Source organism: Dipodomys merriami, unplaced genomic scaffold, assembly GCF_024711535.1.
Source record: "Dipodomys merriami isolate MVZ:Mamm:240054 unplaced genomic scaffold, mDipMer1.0.p SCAF_4, whole genome shotgun sequence".
Lineage (NCBI taxonomy): Eukaryota > Metazoa > Chordata > Mammalia > Rodentia > Heteromyidae > Dipodomys > Dipodomys merriami.
The window spans coordinates 15,414,671-15,435,794 of record NW_027205603.1 but is presented as its reverse complement, the minus strand read 5'-3'; the positions used below and the strand labels follow the sequence as shown (position 1 = coordinate 15,435,794).

The following is a 21,124-nucleotide window of genomic DNA, read 5'->3' as shown; positions in this document are numbered from 1 at the left end:
TTGAAGTTCAGTAGAATTTCTACTGTGTATTCTTTATGAGGTTTGGAAGTGAGAATTGGGCTTCCCCAGAGTCATTTGAATTAGGCTCTACATGGGTAAGTGGGCTCGGGAGCTACTTTAGGATGTGACAGCCCCCTTGACTTGCCATCTAGCCTCAGTATGCTTGTTTTTAGAATCATGCTGTTACTTTTGATCTCCCACTGAGATGGGTCATCAGCATTCATAGGAGGCTGATAGGGAGGAGGAAGGGAAGGAAGGACAGAAGGAAGGAAAAGGAGTACTGGACTCTCCTTTGGCTTCTCTAGTAAGAAAATGAGAGCTTCCTCAGCAGACCACCAAGCATCCCATTTTGTTTCCTGGATCTGGATAAGGAAAATGATGGGGAGAGAGGAGATACCACAACTGGTTCCAGCCAATTTGATTCATTTTCTGAGGTTGAGGAATTCATTCTTAAGGATCTTTATTTGTCCCCCAGTAAAGTAAACTGGGGTTGTATGAGCTGGGAAGGAGAGCAGGATGGGGCTTACAGCTAGTTGGATAGGCAGTAGGTTGTCTGTATACAGCAGTTTGCTTTTATTCATCATTATGATACTGTTCTTTTTTCCTCTTGTTAAATTTAAGCTCTAAATGATTGTTCTATCTGTAAGTAGGGTAGATTATTAATACTCCTTTTTTTCTCTGTGTCTTTTAATTTAGCAGTTTGGACTTATACTTTTTGTTGTACCTTGATTCTAGCTTACATAGTTATTCACAGTTCAAAGGAATGGGAGGATTTAGTATTGACCTATCATAGGTTCTTTAATTTTTAACTTATAGTGCATGCGGTAGCTAAATAAGTATTGATAACATGCCCATGTTATTTTTAAAACCTATTTTTTGTGATATTTTTGTTTTGCAGTAAATTCTATAAAATTTCATCCCTCAGAGCAGTTGGCTCTCACTGGTATGTTGATTCCTTTTCTTTACTGAACAAAATTGTTGGTTAATATTAAACTTAAAAAAAATCACAACATTAGAGTTATCCATAGCTATTTTGAAATTCAGATATTTGTTTTATAATTTGAGTTAAATGAGAAATGAATAAACAAGTATATTGAGTTGCAGTTTATTGTGAGGTTAAAATCAATTCATATTCTTTATGAAGTCTATATAAAACATTTTGCTATTGCTATGATTCACAGTACATTGTACCACTGTAGTTCGTGGAAGTCCTATGGTTATTGCTGTTTCCTAATCTTGTCTGCATCTGAAATAAATGAGAAAAACACTAATACAGAAATAGTCTCATTTTTATGTGAGAGCTAGGGTTTGTCATATTTATAGCATGGTTTAAAAAAATTCCTGTGTTTTTGGAGCATAGTCTTTTATTGTACTGATGATTTGTCCCATAAAATAGCCAGAGCACCTTTGAGCCATGTGGTATTTTGGGGACAGTGGTGATAATCTTGAAGGGTACATGTTGGATTTTGGTAAACCAGAGGCCAGCAGAATTTTTGTAGAGGATCAGCTAGTAAGCATATGGTCTTTGTCTCACAGTGACTCAATCCCCTTGTAGCATGAAAGTAGCAGAGACAAAGCACAGATAAAGGGACATGGCTGTTTATTTGCAGAAGTGGGACATGACCTGGATTTGACTTATAAAAAGTTTTGATAGTCAGGTACTTCCTACAGGTAAAGTTGAACTGAAGCACAAGTAATTTGAATGTGTGAGATGTAGTAGTCACTCAGTCTGGTCAGAGAATTTTTATGTGCGAGAGGAATATGGAGGGAAGGTTAGTCTGACAACTATTTGATAATAGGCCTAGACTAAGATAAAGAATTTATATATTAATACATGTTTGAGGAGGAAAATAAGCCAGGAATTTAAATCTTACTACACTGGTAGTTTGTTGTATGATTGGGTAAAAAGAAGGAGGCAAGGAGACCACTGGCAGATATGTCTAGAGGCAAACAGAAAGAAGTATGGGTGAAACTAAGAAACATTTAAAAATGGAACGAAGGGAGGGTCTGGGAAGGTGGCTCAGTGGTAGAGCGCTTGTCTTGCATGCCTGAGGCCCTGGGTTCGATTCCTCAGCACCACATAAGCAAACAGAGAAAAGCCAGAAGTGGCGCTGTGACTCAAGTGGTAAAGCGCTAGCCTTGAGCTGAAGAGCTGAGGGACAGCGCCCAGGCCTAGAGTTCAGGCTCCACAACCAGATTCCCTACCCCACCCCAAAAAAAGCTCAGCAAAATGAATTACAGGGAAAAATGGAACTAAGGGAATGGGAATGTCGCTTAGTGGTAGAGTGCTTGCCTAGCATGCATGAAGGCCTGGTGGGTTCGATTCCTCAGTACCACATAAACAGAAAAAGCTAGGAGTAGTGCTATGGCTCAATGTGGTAGAGTGCTAGCCTGAGCAAAAGAAGCTCAGTGCCCAGGCCCTGAGTTCAAGCCCCAGGACAGGCAAAAAAAAAAAAAAGAAGGACTTATGGGAACTTTGAACTAAAGTAATGGAGATAGTAAGGCGTTAGAATGCAATTGTTGATTGAAAAGAAATCTTGACTTGTAAAGAAATTGGCAAGTCAGGATAATAAATTTTTTTTTTTTTTTTTTTTTTTTTTTTTACTATAAGAAATAATACTGTTATCAGCACATAGTAACTTCTTTGCAGCACTGGGGAGGAAATGGAAGCCAGACTGCTTGGTGAGGGTTGAGACATTACCAGCCTGATGTTTCTGAGGACCTCATCTGTGCTCTGCAGTGCTGCACTTTTTAACTTCTTGAATTTTAGAGCATTTCCTTATAATCTCTGGGTCATAAAAACAAAGCAATAGGGAAGTGGCATAAGTAAGTGCTACTAAGAGGAGCCTGGTAATTAAGTCCTGTCAATGTTGAGTGGATGAAAATGATGATTACTTGCTTTTTTCAAACATCTCAACTGTATCTGTTATAATCATGAGTTAAGAGTATAATAGAATTTTCATTTGGTAGATGTAAAACAAAATCTACTGTTTTAGATCTTAAAACTCCACAACTTTTCTATCCTAAAATGGAAAGGAGAAATACTTTGTCTTTTTTTTTTTTTTTTTGGGTCCGGTCGAGGGGCCTGCACTCTGGGCGCTGTCCCTCAGCTCTTCAGCTCAAGGCTAGCGCTCTACCACTTGAGCCATAGCACCACTTCTGGCTTTTTTCTTTTTGCTTATGTGGTGCTGAGGAATCGAACCCAGGGCCTCAGGCATGCAAGGCAAGCGCTCTACCACTGAGCCACCTTCCCAGCCCAAGGAGAAATACTTTGTAAGTAATTAGAATCCTAATTTCACATATTTTCTCTATTATTAATAGCCTTTTTTTTTTTTTTTCCTGGGTCCGGTCGTGGGGCTTGAATTCTGGGCCTGAGCGCTGTCCCTCAGCTCTTCAGCTCAAGGCTAGCGCTCTACCACTTGACCACAGCACCACTTGCGGCTTTTTTCTTTTTGCTTATGTGGTGCTGAGGAATCGAACCCAGGGCCTCATGCATGCAAGGCAAGCGCTCTACCACTGAGCCACCTTCCCAGCCCCATTAATAGCCGTTTGTAGCCCAGGAATAGCTAGTTTAATAAAGAACATTCATTTTATGAACTGATCACTAAATTACAAAGATTTGACTAGTATTTCTTATCAGAGCAAAGAACAGATTTTGTGTGGTGTGTATACTAGGTAATTTTCCCTCAATTTCTCTCTTCAGCCTCTGGAGATCAGACTGCTCATATTTGGAGATACGTGGTACAGCTGCCGACACCTCAGCCTGTTACGGACACTAGTGTAAGCTTGTTTACTTACCCTGAAAGCTCAGCATGAACCTGCCAGTGTAGGACTCTGGGTGTTTGAGAGTTTTAGAACACGTTTATAGCGTCTCTGGTGGTCCGAATGTTTGTATTCCCCATTCATATGTTGCAGCCCCAGGTCCTAATATGACTGTGTTTAGAGATGAAATGTCCAAAAGAAGAGTTGAGATTAAATGAGATCATAAACAAGGAGCTCTGGTCTAAGGGGGAGGGAGGAATTGCCCTTGCTCTGTTATGGTATGTCCTTCCACCCTGTGGCAGACAGGGACAAGCCATGTGCAAAACAGGAAGAGGGCCTTCGGCCAGGTATCAGGATGGCAGGAGCTTCCAGAATTATGAGAAAATTACTTTATGAGAAAATTAATTTCTTTATTTAAGTCCCAGTCTCTAGTAAGTGGTCCTGACTGATAAGATTCAATACCAGAAGTAGGATGCAGACATCATAAATACCTAGAAAATGTATAAGTGGCTCTGGACCTAGTTAATGGGTGAAGGCTTAGAGGCATATTCAGAAACATGCTAGAAAAATTCTGGATTGTTATGCAGGGATTGTTGTCACAAATGAAGCTTGTTAAAAGTGATTCTGTTGAGGACTAAGGAGAAAAGAGCTAGAGAGAAGCTTTTCTTTCCTTAGTCTTTATGGCCATGAGGAAGATGTTGGCCAATCTGGTTAGGTCTTGGAAGGAAATGAGGAACAGGCTGCTGTTAGAAACTGGGAAAGCTAATTCTTGTTACTAAGTGCCAAAGAACATGACTCAGCTGTGTTCTAGTGTTTCGTGAAAGGTAGAATTCCAATTTCTTTTTTTTTTTTTTTTTTTGGGTCCGGTTGTGGGGCCTGAACTCTGGGCCTGGGCGCTGTCCCTCAGCTCTTCAGCTCAAGGCTAGCGCTCTACCACTTGAGCCACAGCACCACTTCCGGCTTTTTTCTTTTTGCTTATATGGTGCTGAGGAATTGAACCCAGGGCCTCAGGCTTGCAAGGCAAGCGCTCTACCACTGAGCCACCTTCCCAGCCCCAGAATTCCAATTTCTGAATGAAGTAAAGTTTCTAAGGGAAGTGTTAAAAGGTATGGCTTGGGGTCTTCTGACACTTAAACTGTGAAAGGGAGAGAGAGAAATTGAAGGACTATTAAATAAGAAAAGAGCTAAGAATTTGATTGGGAACATTTTCAAGCCTGTTCATGGTGTAAGAAGTGAGAAAGTGTGTTCTGAAAGGGAGCAGTTAGGGTGTGGCTAAGGATCCATTTTCAAGGGGGATTAGTGTAGGTGTCAGATGTAACCTTCAGAAGGTATCAATGAGGATGAGATTACACTAGCAGAGAAGCTGCCAGCAGGGAGGAAGGAGACAAAAGGAGATGAAATGAAGGAAGGTCATCAGTACTGGCCTTTTAAGAAAGGACTGTCTGGTTGTGAACATGTATTATCCTTTTAGATAGTGATTTTCTAGGGGTAAATCTGTCTGTCTGTGTCTGCCTATCTTATCTATCTATCCATCTATCTGTCTGTATCTGTCATTTGTCTATCATATCTATTGTATTCTGTCTATATTATTTTGTGCCTATTACTGGGGTTTGAAGTTGGGTGGGCCCTGAGCTCTGTCCCTGCTTGAGGCTAGTTCTCTGCCACTTTGAGCCACAGTTTCACTTCTGGCTTCTTTTTGTTTGCTTTTTTTTTTTTGTCTTTTTCCTTTTTGTACTGGGGATCAAACCCAGGATGTTGCATTTGCTAGGCAAGCACTTCCACTGAGCTACATCCCAGCCCTACTTCTGATTTCATTTGTGTTAAATAGAGATAAAGAATTTCATAGACTTTTCCTACCTGGGCTGGCTTTGAACTGTGATCCTCAGATCTCAGCCTCCTGAGTAGCTAGGATTACAGGCATGAGCTTTGGCACTTGGCTTAATTTCCATATTTTCTCCTTTGTAAACATTTGAAACACTGTTCTATTTAGAGATAGGCTAAACAATTTCAGCAACAAATGGAACTTTTTATAGCTGAGAGGTCACAATGGTTCATTTTTAATTGAGTATATAATGTTTAGTGTGTATGGGGTGTATTGTGGTTTCTTTATAGCTTCATGAAAATATTAAGTAGAAAATTCTATAAACAACTCATACTATTTGATATAGTATAGACAAATTTAGATTGTTATCTAGGTCATTTTGTCACAGTAGTTATGTGACGTTGAGACATTATTAATTTAACCATTAGGTTTAAATTTTCCCATTTGAAAGTAAAATGAAGAGAATTAACTGAGAAGCTTCTCTTGGCCATTGCTGCCTTAGGACACTGGGTGGTTCCTGGACTCACTGCTCAGTCAGTGTTTCATCAGTAATAAACTGGTCATTCTTGTATGCACAATTAAAGTTAGAAAATTAATCTATCTTTAGTATTCCTTACTAACATGATAAAAATATGTATAAACAATCCTTTCCTTTTCTGTCTCCTACCCATTGCCAAAGGAAGGTTATAAAGAGCTGATACTTTAGTGCCAGTCCTGAGGCTTGATCTCAGAGTTTACGTGCTTTATCTAAGCTAAGCTTTCTGCCACTTGAGCCACAGCTCCACTTTTGGCTTTTCTGGAGTTAGTTAATTGGTGAGAAGGATCTCACTCACAGACTTTCCTGCCAGGTCTACTTCAAACCTTGATCCTCAGATCTCAGCCTCCTGAATAGCTGAGATTACAAGGCATGAGCACCAGCTCAGGCCCACTTCAAACCTCGATCCTCAGATCTCAGCCTTCTGAGTAGTTGGGATCACAAGCATGAGCCACCAGCACCCAGCTTAATTTTTAATATGGGACTTTCTAAATTCATACTGTAAAACATCTTTCAGCATATTGTGTCATAGTGTAGTTCTTATTGAAGACAGGTTAAGCGTTTTCCACTCTTTAAAACAATTCTGCTATTAATTCTGTTTTTGGTATTACTTAGGTTTGATCTCAGGGCCTTGAGCTTACCGGGCAGGTAGTCACCACAGAGCAACCTAACATTGTGTCACCTGGGTGCTGACCACCAGGAGCTCCAGAGTTCCCTTTTGAGCCCATGGTCTACCTATCCCATAATACATGGTTCCTCCACAGTGGACGAGGTGGCCAATACTAAACTGTGGCCCAAACTCATAGGAGCTTATTACCAACACCCGCAGATGTATCTTGTTTGAGAAAGTTGCTCCATTATACACTTGTTTCTTTAAAACAGGCAGTGGCGGGCTGGGAAGGTGGTTCAGTGGTAGAGCGCTTGCCTTGCATGCATGAGGCCCTGGGTTCGATTCCTCAGCACCACATAAGCAAAAAGAAAAAAAAGCCAGAAGTGAAGCTGTGGCTCAAGTAGTAGAGCGCTAGCCTTGAGCTGAAGAGCTGAGGGACAGTGCCCAGGCCCAGAGTTCAGGCCCAGGACCGGACCGAAAATAAAAAAAAAAATAAAATAAAATAAAACAGCCAGTGGGTTCCCTGTTCTAGGTCAAGTGTCTAGCAGGTAACAGAGCTGTTAGAAAGTTTAGCATTCTCTTAGATGCACTTCTCTTTGATCTCTCTACTGATTCCTTTCCCATGATATCTTAGTGGTTATTATTTTTAAGAAATTTCTTTTTTGCATCTATTTAAATAATCATCTATTTTTTTTTTCTTTTGATGAGTTTCTATCATCAAAGTTCTCTTCACATTGTTCATTCAGAGATACTTGGAAACTACCATTTGGGCTTTGTAAGTGCAGTTACTAACTACATACAACTTTCTCCTTGTTCCTCTCTCTCTTTCTTCCCTCTTCTTGAGCCCTGATGGCTTGCTTTTGTCTGATGTTCCACCTACTCTTGTGTGTGGCTCTCCTAACTTTGATGCTCACCTGTTCTTTCACACTGGGACCAAGTGGTTTCCATTCAGCACCTATGACTATGTGTCCCTAAATTTTCTGACTTTCCCTTTTACTCCAGACTTTCATAGTCATCTGTGTTTCTATTTGGATGTGTCATAGGCCTCTACTGAATCTGAAAATTAGTTTCCAAACTCAGTTCCTTTCATTGTGTTACCCTTTTCAGGAAATGTCACTGTTACTCACCTAGGGGTTTGGATTGTGTACCTTTAAGATGTTTGTGAACTCTTGCATTTTTCTCATACTATATATGTGTAGCCCTCCTGTCAGCAAACTCTGAATCTTTACTTGGAGGATATTTTAATCAGCCTTCTCAATTTTCTTATTACCAATCTAGTCCAGGCTGCCATCTCTTACCTGCACTTCTATAATCTGTCAGGCTCTCTCCGGTGTTTCCTGGGGCTACCATGACTAAATACCACTGGTTAGATGGCTTCAACATTTCATAAGTGTTGTCACACTCTGGAGGCTAGCAGTGAGCTGTCATAATGGTTGTTTATAGTCTCTCCTTATCGTGAAGATAGTTATCTGAGAAGATAACTCTTGGTCTTTGTGTGTCTCTCTTGTAATCTCATAATACACCAGGCATTTTGGATTAGGGCCCAGTCTAATGGCCTGAATTTCACTTAATTACCTCCTTAAAGGTTCTTTTTCCAAATACAGAAGCATTCTGAGGTCCTATGAGTTCAAGCTTCAGCATAAGAATTCAGCCATAACAGTCTCCTGATTTTTCTCTATATTCTATTACATAGGAAATAAAATTGAGAATCCTTCCCATGATCTACCAGGCTTTACATGATTCTACCTGAGCCTGCCCGGAACTTCACCCTTCTTTCCTCTGCCTGCAGTGAATGTTCCTTTCAATATTTGAATGTCTTTCTCCCTTGCTTTTTTAATGATCTGACCCAAAGTTACCTTGTTAGAGCCATTTTTTACTAAGATTTTTGTTAAACAGAAGCCCTCAACTGTCTCCTCCTTGCCCTGATTTTTTCCATAGTGCGCTCTCTCTCTCTCTCTCTCTCTCTCTCTCTCTGCTTTTATTAGTGCATGTGCAGCACATACCTTTTCTGATGCACATTGTGTTTACGTGTCACAGTAGTGTATTCATGTCTGTGCCATACATTCTTATACTCTTGTGATGTGTGTGTAGTATGTCATCTTTGCTAGGATAGTTATTCTGGGAGGGCAGGGACTTTCCAGGCTTGTGTACAACCGGTAATAAGCACAGTCTTCTTATGACCCATGTTCCTTTCTCCTGTGTAACCACAAGTCTGTCTTTAAGCAACTTACCAGTATCCGCTGAATGAATACATACTGCCTGTTACATTTTTATTTTATCTTTTGGATTTGACAGTAAACTTCATTGATATCATAGGAAAATAAATTGAACTTTCATTATTACAGAATTTGGTTATTTTAACATAATTATTTTATAATTCTTGATCTGTATTCTAAACAGGCTCTTGAGAATTGAAATGCCATTTTTATTGTAATGTTGTTTTTAGTTGTATTTGTTTATTGTTATATTTCTACTGACAAATGGTAGAAACTTAAAATACTGAAAATCATTGTATTTGCCATGATTTATAGTAAATTGGGTGTCATAATTGCTTTTTTTCTTACTTTTTTTGGCCTTTGGTTATAGCTAAGTCATATATATAGGTAACAAATTTATTAAGCACTTGTTATTTGCTAGATACTATGCTTACATTTAATGATGACCAAATCCTAGAATAATAAGAATGTTCTCATGGTGTAACCTATCAGTAAAACCCCTAGGAATTCCAAGAAGTCTTTCTTTTCTGATTTTACTCTTAGCAACAAATATCTGGCGAAGATGAAGTAGAGTGTTCTGATAAAGATGAGGCTGATATTGATGGAGATGTGTCCAGTGACTGCCCAACTATCCGGGTTCCGCTGACATCTCTCAAAAGCCACCAAGGTGTGGTCATTGCTGCAGATTGGCTGGTTGGAGGGAAGCAGACAGTAACAGCTTCATGGGACAGAACAGCGAACCTGTATGATGTTGAGACATCTGAACTTGTTCATTCTCTGACAGGTACCTTGCCATAATTGAACTTCCTAACTGAGCACTTGCAGGTGATGTGCATATTATATCTGATCCTACAGACTACTTCTTGGCCAGAATTGTTTGAACCCTCTTGGGTCTTTGAAATTTTTGGAACTCCTTTAGAGTTCATAAAATATTGGTAATTAAGATTGCCTTTCAGGGCTGGGAAGGTGGCTCAGTGGTAGAGCGCTTGCCTTGCATGCCTGAGGCCCTGGGTTCGATTCCTCAGCACCACATAAGCAAAAAGAAAAAAAAAAAAAAAAAAAAAAAAAAAAAAAAAAAAAGCCGGAAGTGGCGCTGTGGCTCAAGCGGTAGAGCGCTAGCCTTGAGCTGAAGAGCTGAGGGACAGCACCCAGGCCCAGAGTTCAGGCCCCACAACCGGACCCAAAAAAAAAAAAAAAAAAAAAAAAAAAAAAAAAAAAAAAGATTGCCTTTCAGAGATTAATTGTAGCATGCAGTGTTTAGCATCTAGATATTTGCAATGTGATTTTTTTTTTTTTATTGATTTTCTATTTCTCTGTGATAAATTTAGCTGCTTAACACAAGAAGAATGTACTGTCTCAAGGTTTCCTGGTCAGGCTTTTTGAGTTCATGGGAGCCTCTCTGCTCACAGTCTTTCAGGCTGAAGTGAAGGTGTTGCCCAGGTGGGACCTACCTCAATGGGGCTTAGGATCCTCTTGTAAGCGTACTGGTCATTGAAAGAATCTGTTTCCTTTTTGCTGTGTGACTGAGGCCTTCATTTTCTTGCTAGCTGTTCGCCAAGGTCTATACTAAGCATCTAGAGGCTGTCCCGGGATCCCTGATGGCTTGTCTAAAGGCCTTTACAAGGCTCTTTGCTGTCTTCCAAGCCATTAGAAGTGAGCCTCTGCTAGCTGAAACTTTCAGATTTGGGATTGTGGGCCTTTGAATGGGCCTACTCACCTGGTTAGCTCAAGGCATTCGCCCAGAGTTAACCTGTCTTTTGATCAGTACTAAGTCAGCTGGTTTAAAGTCCATAATTGTATCCATGAAATACTTTTTGTGAGAGAAAATGTATAATAGTTTATGTATTTTACCGAAGACCCAGTGTTATGTACCATTAGAAACTATCCTAGAAGTAAAGAATTAAGATGTAAATTGTTATGCTTAACCAGGTAAAGTGAGTGATTTGACTCTGATAGAATCGGGAAGTGGGTTATACTACATCTGGTTCTTGTTTTTTTAATTGGATAACTGAAGGGACTTCTAGACTGTGAGGGAAAACCAGTTTCAGCAGGACTCTATATCTTGTGAAGCGAGCTCTTGAGGTTCGCCTTCCCTTGGATATCAGCAGTGGAGCCCATGAGTAGTTTTGATTCTTTCACTCTGTATGTCTGCGGGTGGATGATCTTGCATTTCTGTTGTATTTGGTTGTAGGGCATGACCAGGAGTTAACGCACTGTTGCACACACCCTACTCAGCGGCTTGTGGTGACCTCTTCCCGTGACACGACTTTCCGTCTCTGGGATTTCAGGGACCCTTCCATCCACTCCGTGAATGTTTTCCAAGGACACACGGAGTGAGTTGCCGTCGTTCAAAGATCTTAACTATGCATAAAGAAATTTTTCGGGTTGCCATTAAAATGTAATTCTACCCTTATTTTCAGTATTTGTAGCTTTGCTCTCTTTCAAGATAACTACCTTTTCTAAACCTTTTGATCCAGAGAACTAACAGGTTAAGGAAAACTGCAGATAGTAATTTTTACATAATTTATGGGTGTGGAATGGGCATGGGAGAGGGGATGAAGAACTGGAGGCGTCCAGGGCGGGTGGTGCACATGAAAGAAGGGTGATGCCGCCTCTATCCAGTGTGTCCACATGGAGCTCTCGGTGGCCACTCAGGACTTAGTGTAATACATCTTGCTTAGTTTAGATTTTGTTATTACGTGTTATTTTCAGGGCATAATCTGGGAGATGGTATATATATACTTAGGTGCACACAGACAGGCAGAGCTGCTCAGTCTGGGGTGTGTCCCCCTGCTTGTATTTCTAGGAGGCAGCTTGAGCATAAGGACTTCCTACATACTGGTTCTTCTAGTCTCATCCTGGTCAGTAAATGAGGAGACTGTCAGTTGTGCATGACACATGCCGAGGAATATTTCTTGATGCTTGCTCCTCTTCTACATCTCTCTCTCCACTCCTCTGTGCTTCCTGTCTGATTCAGCAGCAGGTCTCCTGTCCATGTACACCCACACACATCCTGTCCACTGCTTTCCTTTGCTCCACTGACCCTTCTTATCCCATGTGATAGACTGATGTCCAAGAAGATCCCTGCCTCTTATGCTCAGGGAGTATTTAAAAAAAAAAAAATTTTTTTTTTTGAGTCCGGTCGTGGGGCCTGAACTCTGGGCCTGGGCGCTGTCCCTCAGCTCTTCAGCTCAAGGCTAGTGCTCTACCATTTGAGCCACAGCACCACTTCTGGCTTTTTTCTTTTTGCTTATGTGGTGCTGAGGAATCGAACCCAGGGCCTCAGGCATACAAGGCAAGCACTCTACCACTGAGCCACCTTCCCAGCCCTGGGAGTATTTAATTTTAAGTTTGAATTTTTCTTGGTGCTACTAGAATTTGAACTTTAGAGCTTTGTGCTTACTTGGGCAGATGCTGGGCCGATTAAGCCACACATCCAGTCCCAAGGGAGTATGTGTATAGGTGTGTGTGTGTGTGTGTGTGTGTGTGTGTGTGTGTGTGTGTGTGTGTGTGTGTGTGTGTGTGTGTGTGTGTGTGTGTGTGTGTGTGTGTGTGTGTGTGTGTGTGTGTGTATTTTTTTTTTTTAACTTGTTGTGATTTTTTTTTGGGGTCGGTCATGGGGCCCGAACTCTGGGCCTAGGCACTGTCCTTCAGCTCTTGAGCTCAAGGCTAGGCTAGTGCTCTACCACTTGAGCCATAGCGCCACTTCTGGCTTTTTCTGCGTATGTGGTGCTGAGGAATCAAACCCAGGGCTTCATGCATACAAGGCAAGCACTCTACCACTGACCCACCTTCCCAGCCCTTGTGATTTTAAAAAAAAATTGTTATTATAAAGGTGATGTATAGAGGGTGGTTACATACAGTTGCATAAATTAGAGGAAGAGTACATTTCTTTTTGGACAATGTCACCCCTTCCCTCATTCCTAAGGGAGTATTTCTAAATGCCCATGTATTTGCTCATTTCAGTACTGCAAACTGAAAAATTGTTTTATATATTTTAGTTTTAATGTTCAAAATACTAGTAAGATATTTGGAGGAAAAACAGGACATGTACTTTGAAAGAAGCCTGAGGTTGGAAAACAAGTTAGTGTCCTGAGTCTAAGGGTCTACAGTAATGTTAGTGATCAGTAATTATGAACGTGTATAGAGATCTTCATGTGTGACTAGGTCTTTTCCAAGGGATCCGATGGCTTCATCTTGATGTTAGATAGGCTTTTATTAGCTTGGGTTACAGTGGCCACAGTAACAGAACACATCTGCATTCTCAGTGGCTGAACACAGTGGAGTGACAGCACTGTCACTCCATCACAGAACAGCATGGGCTCGGCCCAAACCCTGAGAACTCTGCTAAGTGGCTCCATCTGCGAATAGACTCCAGTCCTGCCTACTTAACACATTGGTGGGAAGGAGGCCAGGGTGGCACTGGGGACCAGGGAGAAGAACCACATTATCCTGGATATACCCTCCCTGACCTCTGCTACATACAGAGGGGAGGGACCGACATTTAAGGGCCCTGTCGGGCCATGCTGTGTGCACACTGGAATGGGGTGGGGGCCGCTATAGCTGCTGGGCTGTCATTCACTGCAGCTTTCCTTTAGGGCACCCCAAGGTGTAGGGGCGCATGCCTCAACACTCCAAGGCACTGAAGAGTGAGAACTCCATGGGCTGAGCATTTGTTCCTAATTATTTTGAAGTTTCAAGCCAGTCGGAAGAATAATATAATAATTAATGGATTCTCCTCGTTTTGTACCACATTTGTTTTTGGTCTTCTTGTCTGTCTACATAAAATGTAAAGGTATTATACTGAACATATATCTTTTAAGAATAAAGCTATTTTCCTAGTTCAGAATCATTCCCAATCTCAAAATATTGACTAAGATTTCATCTGGTATTTTGCTTATATTCAAATTGACCCTCTTGGCCTTTTTTTTTGTATTTTTTATTGTAAAAATACTGTACAGAGGGGTTACAGTTAAATGAGTAAGGTAATGAGTACATTTCCTATCGAGCATTGAATAAATATATTTTATCAGTCACAGATCTGTAAGAAAGCATTGAAAGGTTTTTCTTTGGTACTAGATTCTTTGCTGTATCAGTAAAGGGAAAGCTTTGATCCTTTTTAGGGCTTTCTGAATTGGTAGGTGTGCTAATGGGAGTCTGGATTTTCTTCTGGTTTCTTGTTCTATGCAGACAGGTATAAGGGTGCCTGGCCTACGGTGCCCTCTAGCCTTCATTGCGCAGCCTTGGTTAGGACTTAGTTAGCAGATGGAGCTTAGTCAGCAGATGGAGCTACAGCCTTCTTTATTGAACACACCTATTTCTTTGTAATATCCTATCAGCAGGAAGCCTCTAAAAATGTCTCTGATTTAGAAAAGCAGGAAATGAGACATTTCACAAGGTTTTATCTGAGGAATTCCTAAGTAATTGTTGCTTTTTTGTCTTTGTCATGAATTCTGAAGGTTTGAGCCCATATGAACAACACATAGCTGATAGCATTCATGCCAGGGTATTCTCTGATTAAAAGCAAACATGATTTAATTCTTGGTTGAGAGTAGAAGAAAGGTCAGTGTCTGCAGTGTGTGTGGACACTTAACCTGTGATGTTCCCAGTGCCAGCCCTGGAGCTTCTGCCTTTCCCCTGTGGGCCTGTCATGATGGCTCCTCTGTTTTGTAGGCTTTTCTTCAGTGCTGCACATCACCTTTGTGTCATCCATGAGCCCTGAGTATTTTGTTACAACCCTGACCTTGAGGGAGATGGCCATTCAGCCTTCATGTTAGCAGCTAACATAGAGTCTGCCACTTAAAAAAAAAAAAAGCGTATGTGTTCTCTTAGAAGTTTATTATTAGGCCTACAGTACTGTCTTTCAATCTATCAAATATAGTTACTTGGTTTTCCAGAGTGGTTTTCATAAGACCTTTAACTCAATTCCTGAATATGTAAAGCAAAACTCAGACTGTCAGTCCTGAAGAAGAGCAAAAAAACATTGCTGTTCTTACTGCTGTAGCCTTGTAAAGTGATCCTCCTTTCCTCCTTCCTTCCCTCCCTCTTAGGGCCTCATGCTCTTGCTTATTTAGCAAGAGCCTTTTTACTCAAAGCTGATGCTTTACCACTTGAGCCACACCCCCCACTCTGTCTTCTTGCTGGTTAATTGGAGATAAAAGTCTCTCAGATTTGTCTGTCTGGGCTGGCTTTGAGTCAAGAATTTTGGATTTCAGCTTCCTGAGTAGCTAAGATTACAAGTGTGTGCTATTGGCACCTGATGAAGAGACAACATTTCTTGAATATACTAATGTCTTTAAATATACAAATGCCTTTGGTATAGTAACATGATAAGGAGCTCTCTTAAAATTTTATTTTAGGGTATATTTTCATTCATGGTAACTTAGCATAAATTATTTAGTAAATTTGTTTTATAGACATAGAACATAATGCCTTTTATAATGTGAGTAATAGAACTGTACATTTCATCAAATATGTATATTGGAGTTTTTGAAGGCAAGATGTAGCTATATAGGTTTCACAATTCTTAGCTTAGATTTGTAATCTAATTTCTATAGGAGTCAGACAGAAGAGATTTTTTCCTCTTTTCAACTTGCATTTTTATGTGGCTTCTGTGCCTTTTTTGTAAACTAAGAGTTTAAGATAAAATGTTTCATCGTGAGATAAATACAGTGGCTAAATGGATTCCCTAGAAACCCATACTTTAATTATCTTTGCCAGGTAGAGATGGAGAGCCTTGATGTGGGCTCTGGTTAAGGCTTTTATCATACATTTTTAGAAAGGGACTAACAAGCCTTTCTCTTTTTGATGTATTTCATTTATTTTTCTTCTGTATTATGACATCTCTTCATTATAGTAGGAATTCTAGCATAATGGTATTGATTTCATGTAACTGTGTGGCTGTTATTTGCTAGTTGCTAGTAGCTTAGTGTGTACCAATTTATATGAAAAGTAACTTTAGGTACTTTCATAATATTTTACCACTAGCAGGAATGTAAAATTATGCTTGTTCTTGGCAATAATAGACATGTTTCATTTGGAAATTTTGAAGTGACGTGATCATTTCAGCTGTTGGCCATTTCTTTTTCATGTATTTCTATTGTAATCATCAGGAGTTGGAACTGAGTTCAGTGCTTTTACCTGGTCTGAGCTAAATCCATATGGATCCATGGGCTTTTTACCTGGTAGCATTGTTCATTTAGCCAGGCTAACATCTTCCTCAGGGAGCCCTTCCTCTCTTGGTCTGTGTCTTCTACACACCTGTTGAGGTGTGTGTACATGTGGTGTGTGTACAGGCTGGGCTCTCAGCTTAAGGAAGTTGTTTCTAGGTTTTATCCATTCCCTGTCCTTGGAGAGGTTCATGAGCAGAAGGGCCTGGCTCTGGGCCTCTGAGTCCAGGGGCACCACAACCTTCTTTAGGAGCTTGGAGAGTTCTCTTCCCTCTGCCGGCCCCACTTCCTTTTTATTTTTCACTTTTTGTTTTGCTTTGTTTCAGTTGCTGTAAAGAGGGATTGCCAGTTGAAGCAGTCATGGTGATTAAGCTTCCTCTGTGGGTGGCCAATGACTTTGGCCCAGACCTCCCTGACAGTATTTATCTACCAGTGTGAATAAACCTTGGCATTGAAAAGAATCTGAAATTATCTGAATGCATAAAATATTCCAGGATAGAAAAGTTTTTCTTTCCTTTTGATTTTCCACATAATTTCGTTTCATTTTAGTTTAAAAATGAACTTTCTCCCAAAGAAAACAAAGCACATCTAATAAAAATGACAGCTTAAAATTATAATAACTGTTTTAAATTAGGATTTTTTAAATGCCTTTATTGCTAAATACCAGTTCTAAGTTCTTGATCATATACTTACCCAAGGTAAAAATAGCTTTGAATTTTATGTGCTGATAACCAGTAGTTTTCTTTATGCTTTGAAGGAGAAAAAAGTTTGAGAAATGACTTTTTTTTTAAAACCAAGATGGTCGATTCTAATTATAACCGAATTTTGTACTTTGTCAAGTTAGCACACAGGAAGTACTGGGGCCAGCACTGTAGGAGTGCTGCCTTGGGGTGGAGAGTTTGGAAGACCACACCTAGTTTCAAAATCTGCTTTACTCTTGGTGAGTGCTTTTCAGCACTGTTCTGTGAGGAGTCAGAAGAGAAACATCTGCTGAGTGATGTCTTCTGGGAACAGTGGTTCAGTAGAAATGGCTGTTTGAGGAATTAAATGACCTATGTGTTACTGTAAACTCACATCATAGATCTTGGACCCAAACTCTCAGTTTTACTTGCTCTCATATGCTGCAAGGTATGTTCTTTTTAATTAGGTGGGTCAAAATAATTTTATTTTGAGGATGTTTGTATCGTTATATATAATCCCTAGCAATAATTTGTTGATATCTAGAGTGATAAAATCTTAAGAAGTAATAGACTAATAGCATAAATTCCCAAAATATTTCCCTGTTTTAGAGTTTTCTCAGTTTAATTCAACTAAATATATTGCCCAGATTGATAAAGAAATACAGTGGGCAGGAGTTGGCAGACATGAAGTGTGTTTGGAAAGGTTGTTCTTTTGTACTGACCATGGTTGTTCTGAACAACCATGGTTGTACTGACCAAGGTTGTTCTTTTGTACTGCCTGTGGCCATAGAAACGACTAATCAGACGTTAGTAGGTATGGGTTGTGTGAACATACCTTGTGCATGGAGTGTGCAAAGCAGCTTTGAGAGTGAGGGGCACTGCTGTGCAGGTTTCCTGGGCAGCTTGACCGGGGTAGGCCAGCAGCTGCACAGCTCCTCATTCCTTTCTGGCTCATTGTCCTGGAGCTTGATGGATAGATAGTCATTTATTGTGTTTGTTCCATTTTGATACGTTTTAAAGTTTGGATTCAGGATATAGTTTTAAAAAGTTAGAAATTTCTGTTTGTGACTCTTTTTTTTTTTGCAGTTGTGGGGTTTGAACTCTGAGCCTGGGAGCTGTCCCTCAGCTCTTCAGCTCAAGGTGAGCACTCTACTGCTTGAGCCACAGTGCCACTTCCAGTTTTCTGGTGGTTTATAGGAGATAGTAGTCTCAGGGTCTTTCCTGCCCACTGGCATGTTTGTTGAGAGTGTGGGAACACCAAAGGGTGTTCAGTAACCCTTTCCGTGTTCAGTGATGACACCATGTGAGGGAGCAAGACCATCTAACATGTAAACTGCCTTTAAGAAATGTGTGAAGAGGGGCTGGGAAGGTGGCTCAGTGGTAAAGTGCTTGCCTTGCATGCACGAGGCCCTGGGTTCAATTCTTCAGCACCACATAAGTAGAAAAAGCCAGAAGTGGCGCTGTGGCTCAAGTGGTGGGTGGAATGCTAGTCTTGAGCTGAAGAGCTGAGGGACAGTGCCCAGGCCCAGAGTTCAGGCCCATGACTGACCAAAAAAAAAAAAAAAATGTGTGAAGATGTTTGTATGTATTTTATTAAAATGTCTTTTATCATGGTAAAAGCCCTTCATGATTTTTTGGAAGTGCTATAGATCATATAGTGAGTTAGACACTTAGTTCTTCATTCTGCTGCTTTTTTTCCTGAACATTTCTTATAATTGTGACTAAGTCAATATGCATTAGGAACAAAAACCTAGTTACAGATACACATAAAGTATACTCAGCCTTCAGAGTAGCTAGGATTACAGGCGTGAGCCACCGGTGCCCAGCTTTTGTTTTGTTTTTTTGGGACAGAGGTGGGAGGTTGGTTGTGGGGCTTAAGCTCAGTGCCTGGGTGCTGTCCCTAAGCTTTTTTTGCTCAAGGATTGTGCTCTACCACTTGAGCCACAGTCTGGCTCACTTCTGACTTTTGGGTGGTTAATTGGAGATAAGAGTCTCATATTCTTTCCTACCTTGGCTGGCTTTGAACCACAATCTTCAGATCTCAGCCTTCTGAGTAGGTGGGATTACAGGTATGAGCCACTGGCACACAGCTTCCATTTTTCTCTTTTAAATCCTCATTAATGAACTGTTTAGGAATACGATAAGGAAGGAAGGAATTAGTGTTTTTTAAATAGTTCTGCTTGACAGATTTTTTTTTTTGTGAGGTATTGAGGTCCATCACTTCCCACTGAGTTGAACGGAGAGTGGCCCTCAGGGTGACCCACACTGGAACAGTACTGGACTCCGACTCGCTGAGCAGACATGACCCACCACTGTCATATGCAGCAAGTGTAAAGCAGAAACCATGTGTGTTGTGCGGGACCAGTGGAGCAGTTTTGTAGTTTGAGCTTTGGACAAGGTGGTGGTGACATTGGTGTGGACTTTGGGTCCTGGCACAGCCAGTGGCAGCTGGACAGCTCCGTCCACACTTAGCTCAGATGGGGCTGTTACCAGGCAGGTTGGCAGCTACTTTTGCTTCCTGTCACATCAGCCACTGCCTGGGTTTTCTGTTTACATCTGAGCTGCAGTGTCTGACACTCAGTTATAGCATGGAGTTAACACTTCATTTAACTGCCATCTTTAAGGGAGCAACCACTTCCGGCTTTCTGGTGGTTTATTGGAGATAAGAGTTTCACAGACTTTCCTTCCTGGCTTGGCTTTGAACCATGATCCTCAGATCTCAGCCTCCTGAGTAGCTAGGATTACAGGCGTGAGCCACCAGCACCCGGCAGGAATCTTGTATATATTATTGTATTGCTTCCCTACACTGAGTTGCTCCCAAAGTTTTGTGTGTCTGCTTCATATTTTGTGTTTCCTTTTGTTCTGGCTTCTCTGGAAGTCAGTAATTGCTTTTTGCTATTGTGTTAGTGTCTATTGGTGGTTCCCCATCTACTGCACCCCACCCCTAGGCCTCATTTTTTTCTAACTTACTGCTTCTAATATCGTTAAAGTGATATCACAATAAAAGCTAAACTTGAATAAAAACATAGGACATATTCTTTTTCCTTTTCTTTTTTTTTTTGCCCTGGGGCTTGAACTCAGCGCCTAGGCACTGTCCCTGAGCTGCTTTTGTTTAATGCTAGCACTCAGTCACTTGAGCCATAGCACCACTTCTGGCCTTTTCTGTTTATGTGGTACTGAGGAATTGAACCCAAGGCTTCATGCATGCGAGGCAAGCACTCAACTACTAAGCCACATTTCCAGCCCTGGGACATATTCTTACTGAAGAAAATTGTAAATGCAGAGAAGTTAAGTGTTTCCTTCTATGGGAAAGGTCATGTTGCAAAACAAGCCAAGAACATACATTGGTTAATCATGTATGTATACCCTGCACATGCTGGTAGCCATAAAATTGCTGTTATCTGCTGGCTTTCCATCTTCTTCTTCTTTTTTTTTTTTGTCGGTCATGGGCTTGAACTCTGGGCCTGGGAGCTGTCCCTGCGCTCTTCAGCTCAAGGCGAGCGCTTTACTGCTTGAGCCACAGTGCCACTTCGGTTTTTGAGTGGTTTATTGGAGATAAGAGTCTCATGGACTTTCCTGCCTGGACTGGCTTTGAACCACTATCCTCAGATCTCAGCCTCCTGAGTAGCAAGGATTACAGGAGTGAGCCAACAGCGCCCGGCTATGGCTTTCCATCTTCTGAAACCATCAACAAGAAACAGAACAAGCCAAGAGAATACAGACTAAGTGGCATTAGTCCAGAGAACAGACTTGAATAAGCTTAATTTCATAGGATTAGCTGAATTTGGTTAACAACAATTTTCAAAATTTTGTTCATCTAATTTAGGAAGAAAGCATTGTGTGGATGCCAGGCTCCATTGGCTCACACCTGTATCCTAGCTACTCAGGATGCTGAGATCTGAGGATCTTGGTTCAAAACCAGCCCGGGCAGGAAAGTCCGTGAGACTCTTATATTCCAATAAACCACTGGAAAATCAGAAGTGGCGCTGTGGCTCAAACAGTAGAGTGCTTGCCTTGAGCTGAAGAGCTGAGGAACAGTGCCCAGGCCCAGAGTTCAAGCCCCATGACCGACAAAAAAAAAAAAATAAATAAAATCATCGTGTAGGTTTTGTAGTACACATTTAATAATCCCAGCATTCAGGGAACAAGCCTGGGAGACTTTCCCTGCACTCTAGAAATAGAGAAAGAGAGAATGGGATGTAGGGAGAGAGGAATGGGGGAGGGCAAGAAAGACAAAGGCATCATATTTCACAGGGAATTACCTCAGAATTCTAGTTTTTCAAGAATTACTGTGGAGAGGTATTTACTAAGTTAACTACTGTTATTTTCA

The 21,124-nt window shown here is 40.9% G+C and overlaps 1 protein-coding gene across 3 annotated transcripts in view; it reads left to right on the top strand.

The window, feature by feature from the left end:
- Wdr37 (WD repeat domain 37) overlaps positions 1-21,124 on the top strand; it is a 65,920-nt gene that overhangs the window by 26,782 nt on the left and 18,014 nt on the right. For all 3 annotated transcript variants that reach the window (XM_069990584.1, XM_069990585.1, XM_069990586.1), the window contains 4 exons: positions 899-943; positions 3,704-3,780; positions 9,489-9,729; positions 11,137-11,278. In XM_069990584.1, the coding sequence (XP_069846685.1) occupies positions 899-943; positions 3,704-3,780; positions 9,489-9,729; positions 11,137-11,278 (505 nt within the window). The remainder of the gene's footprint in view (positions 1-898; positions 944-3,703; positions 3,781-9,488; positions 9,730-11,136; positions 11,279-21,124) is intronic.